The 17,335-nt window shown below is 40.7% G+C and overlaps 1 protein-coding gene across 1 annotated transcript in view; it reads right to left on the bottom strand.

The window, feature by feature from the left end:
* SLC7A11 (solute carrier family 7 member 11) overlaps positions 1-17,076 on the bottom strand; it is a 56,053-nt gene extending 38,977 nt beyond the window's left edge. The window contains exons 1-4 of the mRNA XM_081876125.1: positions 16,280-17,076; positions 13,061-13,187; positions 9,228-9,343; positions 1,617-1,742 (exon numbers count right to left, since the gene is read on the bottom strand). Coding sequence (XP_081732251.1) covers positions 1,617-1,742; positions 9,228-9,343; positions 13,061-13,187; positions 16,280-16,556 — 646 coding nt within the window. The 5' untranslated portion in view covers positions 16,557-17,076. The remainder of the gene's footprint in view (positions 1-1,616; positions 1,743-9,227; positions 9,344-13,060; positions 13,188-16,279) is intronic.
* Positions 17,077-17,335: the final 259 nt, after the last annotated feature.

Genomic DNA, 17,335 nt, shown 5'->3' with positions numbered 1-17,335 from the left:
TCACCACAGGGAGTAGCCATGCACCAATTCCAGCAGCTCCTGTGGCTTTTCAGCTTCCCTTTTCCTCCTTCATATGCAAAGTAGGCAAAAATGAAACTTCCATTTACATTTTGGAACAAACTGCAGTTTTCAATGATGTCCAAATATGGAAAATTGTGAGAAGTTTGTCATAACATAGTTTCAAATCATGGTTTGTTAATTTACTGCAGCCTATACAAACCATGGTTCTTGTATTTGGATGTAACAGGAAACTGCAGTTTGTTCCAATACAATAACAGTTATTCACATTATATCCATAAACATGTGGTATTAAAAACAGCTGGCACATTGATTATCTTATTAGATTCAAAGTAACCCTTAATTAAAAGAATTAGCCATCTGTTTAAACAGCATAGAGGAATAAGCTGAGAAAAGTTTTGAAAGTGAAAGCCAATCAGTGGGAATATAAACCTGAAGGAAGAAGCTGGAAAATTTTAAATCAAGAGTTTGGCTGTGTTTGGATGTAACTCATAACCACAGTTTAGCATTATGAAAATAACTCTACATGTGCCTTGGTTCACACAATCCTCCTCCTTTCCTCCTTTCTCATGGTCAAATGAAGGAAAGTGGAAACTTCTACCCTTCTATTAGATTAACCACAGTTTAGCCTGTTGTGCAGTTAGTTGAAACAAGTCAGATTTAAAAGCTATTGTTTGAACTTGGCTTGTTTCATCTATCCATAGGCCACTAATCACCATTTGTCTGGGTTTGGATTGCACAAGAAGATGTATTTAAAACCTTTTAAAAGTCAGAGGTTTACACAGACACATCTCTCTATTCAGGCAAACAACAGGAATGATGGCAGTTCAAGAAACACAGTCCAGAGAGGTAGAAGCATTTGAGGAAGACCTCAAGGGCTGAATTTGCCCCATGGGTTTGAAGTCCCCTTCAGCCCTGTTCTAAATTATACAGCAAGGAGCATTCAATGGTGCATGCGCCCCCTCCAAGCCGCCTGGTTGGGCGCTTACTTGTGGGCATGGTGCGCCAGCCAGGTGAGTGGGTGGCAGGGGGCTAACGCCCCCTGCATGAGGCAGGCATTGGATCCCACCCACAACCCCTCCCCTCTTGCAGGAGGAAAGGCTTTTTGCAATGGAATTTGATGAATGAAGAGCATTGTGGAAGAGTTTTGCTCACAGATGTATTGTCTTCTAAGTGTGTGTGTGTGTGTGTGTGTGTGTGTGTGTGTGTGCATGCGTGTGTGTGTGTGCACGCGCATACACACACAGAGCTAAATGGAATACAGTATAAAATAGTTGTTTGAATGTCCTATCGGAAGTTCCGTTCCAATGCATTTACCCTCCTAATAATTTTTTTCTTGAGAGGAGCAACTCATTGGCCCTTCATTTAAAACATTATGGATCCAGCCTCAATACACTCTCATCAGCATGCTGCTGTAAATATAAGTTCTTCTCAGCATAGTTCCACTTCCAGTTATTTACATGACAGTATGGAGCTTAAGTTGAACAAGCAGAGACTAATTAAGAGATTTTGCTGGCCTCAGCACTATATGGGTAGGGACAAGGGTGGGAAGGGGGAAATAAAAGCACTTAAAATAGCATTTACTTTTCACTTCATACCTTTAATTAGCTGCATAACTCCAGGGACTATAATTATCAAAATTGCTACGAGCTTGCAAAAGGTTAGGAAAATCTGGATGCGGGCACTCCAGCTGACACTCATGCTATTCAGGACCATTACAATTGCTGGAAGGGGGAAAAGAAGAGAAAATAGTTAAAAGAAAGTGCTACTCATCCCTCCAAAAGCACCGTAAGCTTCATCAAGGGAAAGCTTTCCCCAGCATGCATTCTAGGCATTTGCAGAAGAAGTGGAGTTACCCTTATAAACGTTTCCTTCATTAGTCTTCTTGCCACACACTTTTTTTCATCATCCCACTCTCCTCAACATGCCTTTTCTAAATCACTCCTCCCCCCCCCCCACCACCACCACTGTCGTTCTACCAGCCATAAATCTCTTTGCAAGCTTTCAACAGCAGATATTAAAGTTTCTTCCTTCCTGGCAGAACCATTCAGTGTTGATAATTGATGAACTGGTATAACTCAGCCTTTAAACTGAAAATTAATGTCACTTTCCCATTTCAGTTGTAATCTTTGGTTTGATTTAACTGCAGATTTGTATGGCATTGAAAACATTGAACAAGGGAATAAAACAATCAGAGTGCCAAATCCTCGCAATTATGCGCCCTGCAAAACATTGCCCTTTGGGCTCAATGTTCACATTCATTTCTTCTCCTAAAGGTTCTGTGTGGTTTCCTCTAGAGAGATGCCTTGGGGAATGTGCATTCAGCAAGGTGGTTATAAGGAACCTTTCAGCTCTCTTGGGGAGCCTGAATTACTTCCATATTCTTAAGTATGAATAAGTACATGAGCAAAAGACTATTACCACTAAGTTACATCAGTTTTGTATCAGTTCAACTGTAATGACATTTTCCAAAGAACACTGGGAAATCTGGAAAGAATTCCCCAGAGTTTCTTGGGCAGAGGGAATGACTTAAAAAAAAAATATGTTTCCATCTGATGAATTAATTTGTTTGTTTTCTTGCATCTGTATCCTGCCTTTCTTCCCTCTAGAACCTAAGGCAGAATTCCCTGTGGTTACCAGGTCGTCTCCTATCCAGGTACTGACCAGGTCCAGACATGCTTAGCTTTAGCAAGCAGGTGACCTCAAGTGCCTTCACATGTCTGAGACACACGCACTTCTCCCTACCCTATTTGCATGGTGAGGATAATAATAATAATAATAATAATAATAATAATAATAATAATAATAACCACTTCACAGACCAGGACTCAAGGCATCTAAAACATTTTTTAAAAAAAAAAACATAAATTTTTTTTTAACCTAAAACACACTGATTTCACCCACCAGGACATTTTGTCAAGCAACCTGCCCTATGCCTGATGCTATTATATATGACGTCAGGGATGTCATATATGATAACTGAGCTGAAAGGTTGTTTGCAAACAGTGGCGATTTCTGCCCCCATTTCTGCTTCAGTCAGAATTCTCTAACATCCCTAGTAATTACACTCCTCCTCTGCCATAATGAGGATACCTGGTTGCACAGTAGCTACATTTTTACTTTCTCACAGTCTTCCAAAGTGATGCTAGGCTGAGGGTATTTGGGGAAATTAAAAGGGCAGCTAGATGCCTAGAGTAACCAATCAGGGAAAAAAAGAATTCAGGGAGGCAGGGTAGATACCAGCATGGTCACTGCTAGGATGCTGAGGCCCTGGGAGCTGCCCAAGGATTCCAGGTGCAGATGTAGGGCAAGCAGGAATGAGCAGTGGCATCTGGCTAGCCACAAGAGAGCAAGAAAACACATTGAGCATGGACCTCTGCATAGGGAAAGTCTATGCAAGCAGCCTGTCCTTGCTCAGTGCATGAATGGCAGGGCTGAGGAAACCATGCAATGTAGGAATAGGGCAAGTGGTGCAGTCCACCTGGTATTCAACTAGCCAAACTTGGCCCTCCAGCTATTTTTGGACTACAACTCCCATCATCCCTAGCTAACAGGACCAGTGGTCAGGGATGATGGGAATTGTAGTCCCAAAACATCTGGAGGGCCAGGGTTGCCCATCACTGAACTAGAGTAATGTGTGAAGGGGCCTAGAGGAATCTGTTCTTCATGTATAAATATAAATATATTATATACATTGCAATGCTGCCATGACCAGCTATAAATATAAAGTAGGCAGTCAGATTAAGGAGCTTAAACCAAAGAAACAACAACAATAAAATCTTAAAAAGACACCGGCCAATCTCCAATTTTTCCAAAACAGAAAAAGGATTACAGGGGGAGAATAACATGTTTAGAAGTTTGCACTGGGCCCAGAGAAGTGATTGTTTGGTTGTTACAAATATGCATATAATTAAATGACTTAATCCTTATGTTTAAAGAAAAAGGCAATTAATGGTCAATCAGTAGCCAAAGAAAGAAAATATTGTTTATTTTCTTCCATCCAGCTACTCATTCAGGATTATCTGGAAGGCTGGGTTAACTGGAAAACCACCATCACATTTACTGCGCAGACAGATTCATGCAGAGTCATGGAGATTAGCAGACACAACAGAAGCCTTGTGTATCTGCCCTGGTTAGATCTATAAATCCAGACTACCCAAGATGGAGGCTGTGAACTTGCATACTAAAAATACTGAACTAGTGTAATGCTTCATTTTGCCAGAATATTGATTCACAATTATCTTCACACGTACAGGATTTTTTTATAGGTGTACAGCATGTGGTGTTTCTTTACACAACTTGGCCACCAGCTTCCTCAACATGAAACAACAGAGTTCACAACCTCAGGATTAATTTAACCTTGAACTATTCTTTAGATTCACAACTGAATACATCCTTGGTTACAATGCCACAAACTAAGGGCCTGTCCACACTTGTCCCAAGTTAAGAAACCTTGGGTCCAAGTGGTTTGCAGCTTGTCCAATGGCTTTCCCCTGTAAAACCTTCTCTTTAGCATGAAATTGGAGTGAACGTCAATCTGGAGAAAACCCAATGAACTATGCTCCAATTCAATAGTAAGCAGTGGGTTTTCCCGGGGGGAAAGCGGGGGGGGGAGTGTTTACAGAAATATAGATGATCCCTGAAAGAGGTGTGGGAATCCAATGATGATTTGGTGGGAGAGAAGCAGCAACTCAGTAATATGCTGAGGGAGAAAGACATTAATCTGTAATATCTGTTAGCAACACAGTTCTTTCAGGCTAATTGCACAATGATATATAGGCTGACAAGAAGCCATGGTGAAGTATATGAAAGGACTTTAAACACCGACTTGGTCTTTTAAAGGAAAGATCAGAATAAAGAGAGTTCAGCTTCTCTGCCTTGAACACAGTTATACAACTCAGGGATGAATGAGTAATCCAAGCATCTTTGCTCCTATGAGCACTTAGTAGCAACATTTCAATACAGCGACCTGCCTTGCAGAAATACGTGCTTGATTTTCCGTTAGTTAATAGCCAGCAAGAACCTGAGTTATGTGGATGACAAAAGTTCACACAGCATCTTGTGGCCTCCTTTCTGAGCAGTCCAAGGAATGAATCATAAATCACTCTTCTTAAGTGAGTCATGCTTATTGCAATGAAACAGCATCTGTTTGAGAACAGTTTATCAGTATTTATAGCAAGGCTTTATTGTAAGTTCTGCCATGTTCAAACTGGTCGTGAGGCTGCCAGCCTGTTTTGTGGCTGCTCTGTTGTGGCTTTGTAGTTAGTCATAAAAAGAGGGCAAAGGTGTCATTTAATATTACAGCACATGGGGTTTGCTTTTATAACTACATCGGTGTGTTCATCCACCTGCAAAGTTTGCACAATCTTCCTAAGTTTAATGTGGAGTGTGGATGTGTATGTTAAACTAAAAAACCAACGTAGGGGTACAAAGAATTACATAGAATATATTTATGGAAGTATGAAAAGTATGGAATGGATATGGAATCTCATATGTGTCAGTTTTGTATTTAAAGATATGTATGGGGCACTGCCAAAAAAAATAATAGAGCTACTTAACATTTATAAATATAGTGATTTTAATCTATTATAATAACATTTTCTATCACAAATATACAAATAAAAAAATGTAAACACATTTTGATATTTTTGTGAGCCAAAAACTGTATTGCATGATTCACAGAACTGCAAAATTGTAAAAAAATTATGTACTGATCTGCACATGAGTCAAGGAAGTGAAGATCAGGACAGAACAGTACAAATTGGAATTTACAAAAATTGAATTCATCAGGCATCCAAACAGAAGTACTGCTTGTGGAAGTTTGTCTGACTATGGAGGTGGTATTCAGACTATTCTAGACAGAATCTGACTTGTCCTAAAAGATCAGGATTGATGTCTTGTTGTGGGGGAAGGGTAGAGTCTGACTGATCCACCCCAAGCTGCTTCTGTGGCACATTCACCAATGGAAGATCATGCACCAATTGCAACTGCCTCTGGATAAGGACATTCTAGACACAGTAATTCATGTGCTGACAATCTTCACTACAACTCCCATCAACCTTGACTATTGGCCACAAGAGCTGAGGCTTATGGGAATTGTAATCTGACAACATCTGGAGAGCAGCAGCTTGGAAATCCCTGGTTTATCTTAGTGGGTCTCCTGTTTATTCTAATTCTCAAATTATTATCTTAGCTCAGCAAGTGATCCATAGCAAACTCCCAATCCCAGTTCATTAGAGGTAATGGTGCTGTTACCTCAAGGGACCCAGATAGTGCTTCTTCTTGCCTGTGTGCTCAAAGCAGGGCTGACATTCTACTGTATTTGGTGATCAGTATTTTATTCTCCAAGGGCAAATAGGCTTGCCCTGCAGGGTTTAGCATGCCTCATCCTGGAGTCATTCCAGTTCACCTTACTATAATTGCTTCTTCATGCACATCTTTCAGTGTCTCTCCTGACAGCAGCCTGCCTTGTTCTCAAAGCGCTTCCTAAAAGAGACTCCATTCTGAAGCAGCAACTCCTCCAGCTCACTCCCAGGCTCTCATTTGGTCTCCATGCCAACCACTTGCTGTTAACTCCTATCTCCCTCCTCAGGTGACATTATTTTAGGAGGACTCCACCTTTCTGCCATACTGATTCTTTCTTTTTAATTAAGGCACATACGGTAATCCTGGTTTATCTCAAAGATTGCCCCATTAAATTAATCGTGATGAAATCCCATTCCAAATTATACACACATTGTGGTCAAATTAAAAACACTAGGCAAATGTTTACAATGGAATCCTTTCCTGCATCCAGCCACCAACGCTGTCCCAGGGGCAAATGCAGGATCAAACATCTGTTTTACTATTATCTTTCCATGAAATATTTTCCACATTAACCTCTAAAGCTCATAACTTTAATTCAATTACTTAGATAGAGCCTTTAGGTTTTAACATAATTAAGAGAGAAATAAGGTGGTCAGGTATTGATTCTCTCTCCACGTTTTGGGTTGGTGGAAAAGCACACTCACAAATAACTTTGGAACCTGGAAGTTCAAGGACAATCCAACTGAAGAAAATGCAAAATGAGTGCATTTCCTTGTGTAACTAGAATTGTCTTGCATGACTTCACTCCTTCTTGATGCCTTTAATTTCCTTTCTAATGTGGGGTCTGGCTGCCTGTTTGTAATATCTGTTAATATAAGGGCCCAGCTTACTATTTCGGCATATTCTTAGTACAAAGAGTTCTGTAATAGATAGATAAACTATATGTGCAGCAGCTGGAAAACAGAAATTGAAGATTTGCCCTTTTGCTCACTTGTTAGGCAATGTCGCTTGCACAGGACGTAATTATATAATTTCCAAAAGATGTAATCTAGGGATCCAGATTTATTCACACTTAGTGTAGGTCAATTGACATCAATGGAACATATATCAAGCCCTAACTTAAGTTCCATTGATTTTAATGGATCTGTTCAAAGTATAGCTTCCAGTTCTTTTCATTTCTCCTATAGATGTTGTTAATAAAATGTGGCCCTAGTTCATCCAGTCTTGGGTCCAATTGCCATTATATTAAGTCAATGCAATATTGCAGTCTTGTGGCAAAGTGATATGTGGAACAAGGGGATTTCTGAGATATATCCAGACTCAAGGTTTGACTTTCTATGTCAAACCCAAGAAGATTTAATTGTGCTCAACAGAGGATGGCCAGAGGTTGACTTTAAAGCAGAGTTGGCCAGCCTTAGGTCTCCAGCTGTTTTTGGACTACTACTCCCATCATCCCTAGCTAGAAGGACCAGTGGTCAGGGATGATGGGAATTGTAATCTAAAAACAGCTGGAGACCCAAGGTTGGGAAACACTGCTTTAGAGCACATGTGGAATCTATGTTGCGTAGTGGCCTCCGTAAAAAGACCAAAATCATCTTTATGCCAAGTAGCCATGCTCTCTTCATAACCTGAATACATTAATATTTCAGTCCTTACTGGATTCAGTTACAGTCACCTTTTTCATATTCAGTCTCACCCCTATATCAAGTCTCTGCATAATTGCTGGGGCTTGGGAAGAAGATAAATGTGTAAAAACTGGAGCAAATATTGAAGCACCTGTCAGCTGCCACATTGGTCAAGAAACAAATGATATTCAATAATATCAAAGGTCACAGACAGGACTTAGTATCCATAGCCCATAATTTGCACTGCTGACCTCCAAAGACTGAACACTGACTAGGCTCATAATCAGAAGTTTAATACTCTACTGACAAAGGAAACTTCACCACAATGGGGCCTGGAATACTGTGTCCCCCAGATGCACCTGTGACTACAAGGTGACCTACTCATTTCACTTTACACTAAATGGGAAGGTTAAGTGTGAGAGTGAAAAATATCACAAGTTTGTGTGAAAAGTGTGTAAGCAAGTACTGCCCAGCATAGGCCTAGCTTTTCTCAATGTGTCTTCATCAGTCTGGACACACCAATCCATCTCAACTAGTTAAATAGTTGGTTCCTCCCAGTCTACAATAGTAGGCCATAAACTCTGCAGTGCTAAACAAGCCACAAAATTTCAGACTCTGCAGCTGAGCTAATGTTTGCCAACCACTAACGTGTTTTGTTTTTCCAGGCAATCTAAAACAATCCAGGTGTCATGTGCCAAGTGTCTCACATCTTGGATCATAAAGAGTAGACATCATTTCCCTGTTGCCTGCACCATCGTGACAGCGGGCCAGAAAGACAGAGCTATTCTATTTCAGCAAGAAGCTGTCTTAGGAGATTTAGGGATGAAAGCTCTGAGTCTGACAGATTCAGTAATTCCAGTTACAGATTTCACCTATCTAATAAGTATCATTGCCATATCTGGTCAGTTCTCTAGTCTGAATAAAAGATATCAGCCAGCTGCTGCTTTCTGCATTTGTACCTTACCTTGCCTACCCTGCTGGGTTATTTTTCACCCTTTACCATACCTCAGAAGAAAAGCCTTACCCAGCCACTGCAACTCAAACTCCTAGCAAGAGTGTTTGATTTCATATTGTCTCCCACTCTCAAATATAAACCCCTTGGTCATCATGAAGTATCTCTGAGAACAGTCTGTTTTAAGACTATTAAAACAATTCAGCTACAAATTCACATTTTTAATTTGTCACGTATGAGTTGTATTAATTGAGTGCAGAATTTATTCTTGCTTTCTTCTGCCTTTCACCTGCTTCAGCCCATTTCTCCTAAAAACTGATACTTACTGATTCCCATAGCTGTAATCAGTTTAATAGCAAGGTCTGGGATTTCACACTGGATAAAAAATGGTTCCAACATGTAACGTCCAAATGCCAGGGAAATCACTGCTGTGGCAGCAGGGCTGCAATAGAGAAAGAAAGGGGGGAAAGGTTGGTCAGTTTACAGGTAGATATGGAGATTATTTACAGTATACATGCCTACATGACATGTCAGGCTGTGTCAAATATATTACACATGCCAAATTGCTGGTGAATTTTCATGAATGCAAACTGATGTGGAAATGTAGAGAACTGAACAACATTTAAAATATGTGAAGCTGAGAAAAACAGAAATTAATAGATTTGCCCATCCCTACTTCCAGAGTTTTAGGACATTGTCATTAAAGTATTCATCCTATGAAGGCTGGATAACATTTGCAATTATGAATTGCTTGTGTGAACAGTCTAGTCACGTGAACTATATATAAAAATGATTTTATATATATATATGAAATTCATTTAAACAGGAACAAGTTCTTTTGTTCTCCCTTTTGTGCTCTTGGTGGCTGCGATTCCTGTGATTTTGGGACTTTTTCTTGGCTCATAATCTTGAGGTTTTCATAAGCGTCATTTCTACATTTTGTGACGGTCACAGTCACCAGGCCTTATTAAAATGAGGAACTATCCCTAAAGAAACTTACTTTGCACAAAAATCTACAAGCAGACGAAACCGATTGCTATAAATAATTGCTGGAATTCAAATACGTAGAATTCAAATACATAGAACATATGCCAACACTATAGGGCATGGTGTTTCATAACCGTGGCTTGGTGTGATGTTAGAATTGGTTCCTGCTCTAAACCAATTCTGGTTTAGACCCTTTTCTTAAACAAAGCAAGAACAGATGTTGTGGAATCCAGCTCCCAAAATCCCTAATCAACATCCCTAGCCAATGGTCAAGATAGCAGTTGTAGTCCAACATCTGTAGGGCGGCATATTGACTAACCCAGCTACATTCGGTGGAGGAAGTGTGTCAAGTGTCTTGAGAAACTAGAAACCATAACTAGTAAACTGATTTGGCTAGGTGGAAGCTGAGACAGGCAAGTGAGAGGTAATATTACAGTCCAAGGACAAATTCCAGCCAGGCAAAGGTGCTCAAGAACTGTATGAAGAACAGGAGAATCGGGTCAATGGCCCATCTAGTCCAGCATCATGTTGTCACAGTGGACACTCAGATGCTCATGGGAAACCTTCAAGCAGGGCTCATGCACATGCATGGCTCCCAGGACCTTGAAGGCAGAGGATAGGCATTGTGGCTAGTAGCCACTGGTGGCCTTATCGTCCAATAAGGGAACTGGGCAGCGGGGCTGTCTTAAGCATATCCGGTGCCATGGTGCAAAGATCCCTCCGGTGCCCCCCCTCGGCAACTCCAAAACAAGGGAGGGGGTGGTGGAAAATGTCCTCTGCCTCCCCCAACACCCCGATCCCCAGTGTGGTGGCAGCGATCAAGCAGGAAAACATGCTGGCGGACATGCTCTCTGGCATCGGGGCGCCCAGGAAGGCAGCCCAGGAAGGCTGTGTGCTGCCTTTCGCTAAGAAGCAGGAGGAGAACAACGGCCGGGAGCAGGGCCGCCTTTAGCAGATGCAGAGGCTTGGGAGGGAAGCTGCACACAGCTTCTGCGGGCATCACATCGCTCTCCTCCTGCGGAGGCTTGGGAAGGAAGCTGCATGCCTGCCAGCCATATAGTTGGTGAGGCGCAGCTGGTGGGCATGCAGGTAAAGGGGAGGCTGCCGGCAAAGCCGCGCAGCTCCCCCACTCGCTAGGACACCCCTGAGAGGCCCGCGCCCTGGCGCAACGAACCACTAACACCACTGGGAAAGACGGCTCTGCTGGGCAGGGTCCTCAGGGTCAAAATGACACCTGGAGAGTTGCATTCAGGCTGAAAATGATTCCCCACTAAGGCTATTATGAATGTAGAAGCGGAGAAAGAGTTAAGCACCTCAGTCCCTGCCCACTTCTTTGCTCCAAATTCCAGGCTCACAAAACTGCTTTTCTTTATGAAAGCAAAGCCAGGATTGGGGCTCTGTTATATACATTGCATACTATGCTAAAGTACTTGACTCATCCTTTAAAAAAATAAATAGATGCCAAATTTATTGACACAACGCCAATCAATTTATAGCAGAAACTTAAAGCATTATTTTGGCAGGGGAGGCACTCTTGATAACTACAGATCTGGACAAGCATGTATCCCAGGATGCATGCCATATCGTGGCTTGAAAGGATCTTGCCTTTATTTGTTTTGTGTTGGGTGTGGATTAACACTTGCTAATCAATTCAGTGTGTTCCCAGGAGAGTGACGCACCTCAAATATATATCCCATTCAGAGTGACTGAGCACAATTGTTGTTAACCAAATCCTTTATTGCTACAGCTTGTTACGTAGGCATATGAAGCAATAAGAACAACTAAAATAAGCTACGTAAATACATGTGGCATGGGGCGGGAGAGGGAGAGGAAATGAGAACGCATATTTGTTTCACTTGTATGGATTATCTTTAGTAACACAAGCTCCTCAGATGCAGAATTAGAGTAACTACATCCACAAGCTAAACTGCCTACAGATAAACCTGTTAGTTCCCACAGGTGCTCAAACTGTATTTGTTGTGATATGAGAGCTATTTTAAACAGCATAGTAAACACTGAGCAATTCACATAACATAACAAGGCATTGTGCTTATTTACTAAGCCAACTGGCAGTGTAAATTGTAGATCAACAGTGTTGTAAATGGGCCACTAAGACTATAAAAATGGAATCTCTTGGGCTAGGGGGCCGGAGAACTTGTAGGTTGAAACCAGTTTAGCCAGCTCTACTTCTTTTTCACGCAGGGACTAAAGTGTTAGAGGTAATGCAATATTCTCAGATCACCCTGGGGCAACAGAACACAATTTCAGCCTCACATAGAATTTCACATTTTACTAAAAGACACCTACAAGTGAAGCTTTAAATTTGTTCGGTACCACTCCAGATCTTGCTCCTGAACACCCATCAGTCACCCTCTTCCTTGTCAACTTTTGGTGCATATTGTGGTCTAAAACACTGTGCCCCCTCACAAAGTTCCCACACCTGCCATGCCCAACCCACTGGAAATTCCAGTGGGGCTCCCTTTTATAAGAGAAAGCAGGGCATTGATTTACAGCTTCTTTTCTACCAAAGGTTTAGAAATAATACTACATAGTCAATACTATACTGAAGTAGAACGGAGGCACGAAGCATACTGAAATGTTAGCCCTAGCCATATTTGCCACAAAGCCAGACTCTGCATGCATACAATTCCATGTGCAATAGACACATGGGAGGGTTCTTTCATATTGTATAGCCCCATATGACCAAATCTGAATCAAGCGCAGGTGTGCATGTCTCATGGATGCACCAGGGGAGTTGCTGGAAAATGATGATTACTACCTGCAAGTAAGTTTCATAAAAGCCAGCAGACACTGTGATTTATTGGGGGGAAATTACAAGGCTTGGATAGTTTTAAACCAACATTATGATGCAACATGAGGTCTGGGTATTATTAATGTTCTGCTTCAGCTTTTTAGAGCAAACAAAATTAAGCATTTTTTTATTTTAAAAAATATTGCTTTTTAGAGTTTCTTAATTTTTACAAATTAACAATTAGTGGTCCAACTATGTCACAAAGGAAAATCTTGGGAAGCAAGAACAGGAAGCACAAACTAAGGGACAGAACACAGCTGGACTATGTCCACGCACACCATATTTTTAATTGATTTTTGACTTTCAAAAGCATACTGGGAGTACAAGACAACAAAACAAATGCAGACAGAATTGACTTACCGTATAATGAGCAGCTCCACCCACACTCTTACAAAAGCAGGTAGAGGGCCAAAAGCTTCCAGAATGTATGTATAATGCCCACCAGATTTCTTTATGCTTGTGCCCAGTTCAGCATAACAGAGCGCACCTGCAAAATTATAAATATTAAGGCATCATTTCTGAAAGATAGCCATGCCTATCTATAATGAATAGTCAGCCTCATACATTTTATTAGCATGCATGTAGCCCAATAGCATTTGCTTACATTCATGCTCCACGCCCCATGAAAACTACACAAGGCCTATTCATGCAAATGCTTCAGGAGATTATTTTTTAAAAAAACTTATTTATTGACTTATCTTCTGACAATGGGTGGCATCCAACTAAGGCACAATCAGAGTAGATCCACTGAGATTCATGGACTTAAGTCCATTGGTTGGACTAGATGATCCACGGATCCCCTTCCAATTCTATGATATTTTTTTTCCCAATTGGCCTTTTCTGGATATGACTAAACAGCACAATCCTAACCAAGTCTACACTGAAGTAAGTCCTGTTGAATTCAACAGGGCTTACTTCCAGATAAGTGGGGTTAGGATTGCCCAGTTTATTTTGAATCACAATCCAGCAACTTTCAGTGTGCAAACATCCCTTTCCAACCAGGACTAGAAGTCCTGCAGTTGATTGTGTTACTTCATTCAATTAATTGTGGGTGCCCTGAGCCTCTGCAGACAGTTGGTCATTATTAAAATTGTCTTGAAAAAGGGAAGACTTGTGATTAGGAGACAAAATACAGTCAACAATACAGGGGTACCTTGGGTTAAGAACTTAATTCATTCCGGAGGTCCGTTCTTAACCTGAAACTGTTCTTACCCTGAAGCACCACTTTAGCTAATGGGGCCTCCCACTGCCACCGTGGGATTTCTGTTCTCATCCTGAAGCGAAGTTCTTAACCCAAGGTACTATTTCTGGATTAGCGGAGTCTATAACCTGAAGCATATGTAACCTGAAGCATATGTAACCCGAGGTAGCACTGTATTATATTAATTTGGGTGCTATTATTTTTTTGAAGAGAGTTCCATTCATAACCCATGCAATCCATAATCAATATAAATCAGTTGTAAAATTGTCACAAGGAATCATCTTTCCTTTTACTGGAGATTTTTATCAATGGGTTGCATTAACATTATTTCATAATTTCACTGAATATTCTGATGGCTACTCTTGAGCATTTCAGTCTCTCTCTTTTTACATTTAAATGTATTTATTAAAGCATCACATCTAAGGGCCACCAGAGCATTTCAATAGACCTGATAAAGTCACTTGCATCTCAAATTTTACTTCTTTTCACTTCAATCTACATAACGGTTAGCAGACCAATTTTGTATATACAGATAGTGGAATTATTTAACATATGCCAATCAACTTAAGCTCCTTTTCTGAGGAAAAAGTCAGTGCTATCTGAAAGTTCTCCTCTAAAATTAACTTCAAAGAATTGCATTTAAGGGTTACACAGCTACCTGTGCTTTGTTTTTTTGTTTTTTTTAAAGAATTCTGTAACTGGATCTCTTATTGCATAATCCATGAGGAAGAAGAGTGGAAGATGAAACAGTATGAAGGCAGTGTCTATCAAATTGTTGTCAAAGCTGTGCAGAGAACACTAAGAGGACCTTTACTGGCCAAATACTTTTAAGAGAATTTAGCACAAAAATGTAAATTTATGCGTTACAAACGCAAGAAGGATGCATTTTATTTCTTCTGTTCAAATCACATCACTCCTGGACACTGATGCTCAATTAGAACATAGCATAAACAGAAACAAAATCCTAATTAAAATGAAATTATTTTGAGGTTGACCCTTATGCTGACCCTGTAAATTATTGCTGGTCCAACAGCTATACGTTCTGATTCTGATCAAAATGTTTTGCAAGGGTGGATAAAGCCTTGTCTCTGATCTTTCAAGTGCACAGTAAGTTGACACAGGGCAACATTCACATACTGCACTTCTTGAGCAGAGATTTTTTTACTCCCCTCTCATTTGCCCACTGTTCCTAATACCAGAAAATAAGTCGTCTGGGCTAATAGTAATACCTAAGGTCATGCGGGACTTCAGCTTCTTTGAGATTAACTTATTAAGGCAATCAAGAGGCCCATTCTTTGATAGATTTAGAGGTTCTGGATATGACCAGGCTATTTCTTCATCTATATAGATGATAAATGTTATAAATTCTTTTTAAAAATGGGAATATCATTTTTTTAAAAAAGTTTTAAAAACCTGGTATATACATTGGCCATTTAGTCTTAAACGGAGATCTCCAGAATCTATTTTCACTCTGCAATCCTATATATGTCTACTTTAAAGTAAGCTCCAGCAAGATCCCTGGTAAATAAGTATAGAATTTCAATTTTAATATCCATGCTCAAACTACAGATGCCATTATCAAGATAATAGCTTTTCTAAACATTAGCAGAATGTCTGGCTTTAAGATTAAGGGTTAGAAGTGAGGGGTTCCAAGTCATCATTCAAATGAGATTTTGATTTAGTATTTTTTAAAGAAAAAAAATCAAATTAGCTAGAGCAGTGGTTCCCAACTGGTAGTCTGCACAACTGACCCAAGGGGGTCCATGGCATTTTCACAGAACAAAAAAACACCATAGAGATATCAAAATTTTCAAAAGTAGGGGGTCCATGGCTTGGCTTTTGAAAAACAGGTGGTCCACAGTACTTAGCTAATTAGGAATCACTGAGTTAGAGTGCTCCTGTTTGAGAGTTCAAAAGAAGTTTAGTTCATGCAAAAGTAGAATCTAACCAATGGGGAACTAGGTCAATCTAGGTGTACATTTCGCAGGTTTTCTTCCAACCAAGCGGTTCACCTCCCCCAGCTGCTAGCCCCTCTGTGAGTGTGCTGCTACCTGTTCTTCGAAGCTTAAACTGAAAACCAACACAAACAGCAAACTTTATGATGTGATAAAGGAGACTTCTCTCTGCAATTCCTTCAGGGAGTCGTAAGAAATACAATTTTGGTCTTAAAGTCCTGCTGTACTGAGTTTCGCATGGCAATCTTTGCAACTTACAGTGGTTGCCAAGCGGCAAAATAACCCCCAAAATACCGAAGCAGTGTTAGTTCTGGGTCTCAAATCAGGCTTTTGATCTCCAGTATCAAACTTTTGTCTCTTTTGTGATTTTTTAAATCCACCTGCCGCCCCCCAAGGATCAATTATAAACTTTCACAAACTTACCAAAGAGTGAAAGGATGCCACAGAAAGTCCAGAGAGTCAATGACATTCCCACGCTGCCTGTGTTCTGGAGAATTCCTTTGGGAGAGATGAAGATTCCTGCTCCAATGATAGTGCCAATTATAATAGAAATCCCTCTCAGTAAAGTTACTTTCTTCTTCAAAACCACTTTGTCTCCCTCGGCTGCCTTGGTCTTGCACTTGGAGGGCAACTTGCCGTTAGATTGCTCCTGCAGGTAGCTGCCATTACAGACTACTGGTCCGGGAGGCTTCCTAAACATGCTTCAGTGCTACCAGCACTCTCCAAGAATGAATGTTTTGTAAAACTCTCCAGCAGGCACTTTCGTTCCTCTCTCTGCCTTTGTCTAGCTAATTGCTTCTACACACAGAGAGAGAGAGAGACATTCACTGCCTGTAGCCTTTCAACCCACCTGTGCCAACAGGTATAAAATTCTTCAGGTGTCTTTTACTTTTCACTGCTATCTCAGTGCTACAGGAACACCTGCCCTTTCACACACAGCTACTACCTTGGTGCTGTTCTTTCACTGGAAGCCAGCTCAGCTTCCGCATGGTCTTGTATATAAGCTCCTGTCATACCAAGTTACTCTTGCTGAGTGATGATGATGCAAATTCTCCAGGTTTGCATCAGCCATAGGAGAGGGCTCTGCTTCTGGCATTACTCAGCACTTTTCCCCGTCACGGTAGCAGGATGTTGCACAACTCACATGAGTCCCATTCAACAAAGGCAGGAGTCCTAAGTGATTTCTAGTAAGCAACTTACTATATCAGCACACGCCCAAATATTTAAAGAGACTCCTAATGAGAAGCAAATGCCTGTTTTCAAAATACAGAGCGGGGAAGAAACAGAGCAAAGATAATGTGGCAGTTTTTGTTTCTTTCCAAATACTTTTTTTCCCCCACCCCAGCTATCATATGGCAACATAGATTGTATGCATTCTTTACTATTTTTGGTTTGGACCTAATTCAATTGTATTTTTGTTTGGACCCAATTCAACATTTTGCATAAAGAGCATGTACATTCACATTCAAGAGCACATGC

This window comes from Podarcis erhardii, assembly GCF_964252035.2.
Source record: "Podarcis erhardii genome assembly, chromosome: 9".
In the NCBI taxonomy this organism is placed as follows: Eukaryota; Metazoa; Chordata; class Lepidosauria; order Squamata; family Lacertidae; genus Podarcis; species Podarcis erhardii.
The sequence above is the reverse complement of the archived record's forward strand: the minus strand, read 5'-3'. Positions and strand labels throughout refer to the sequence as shown.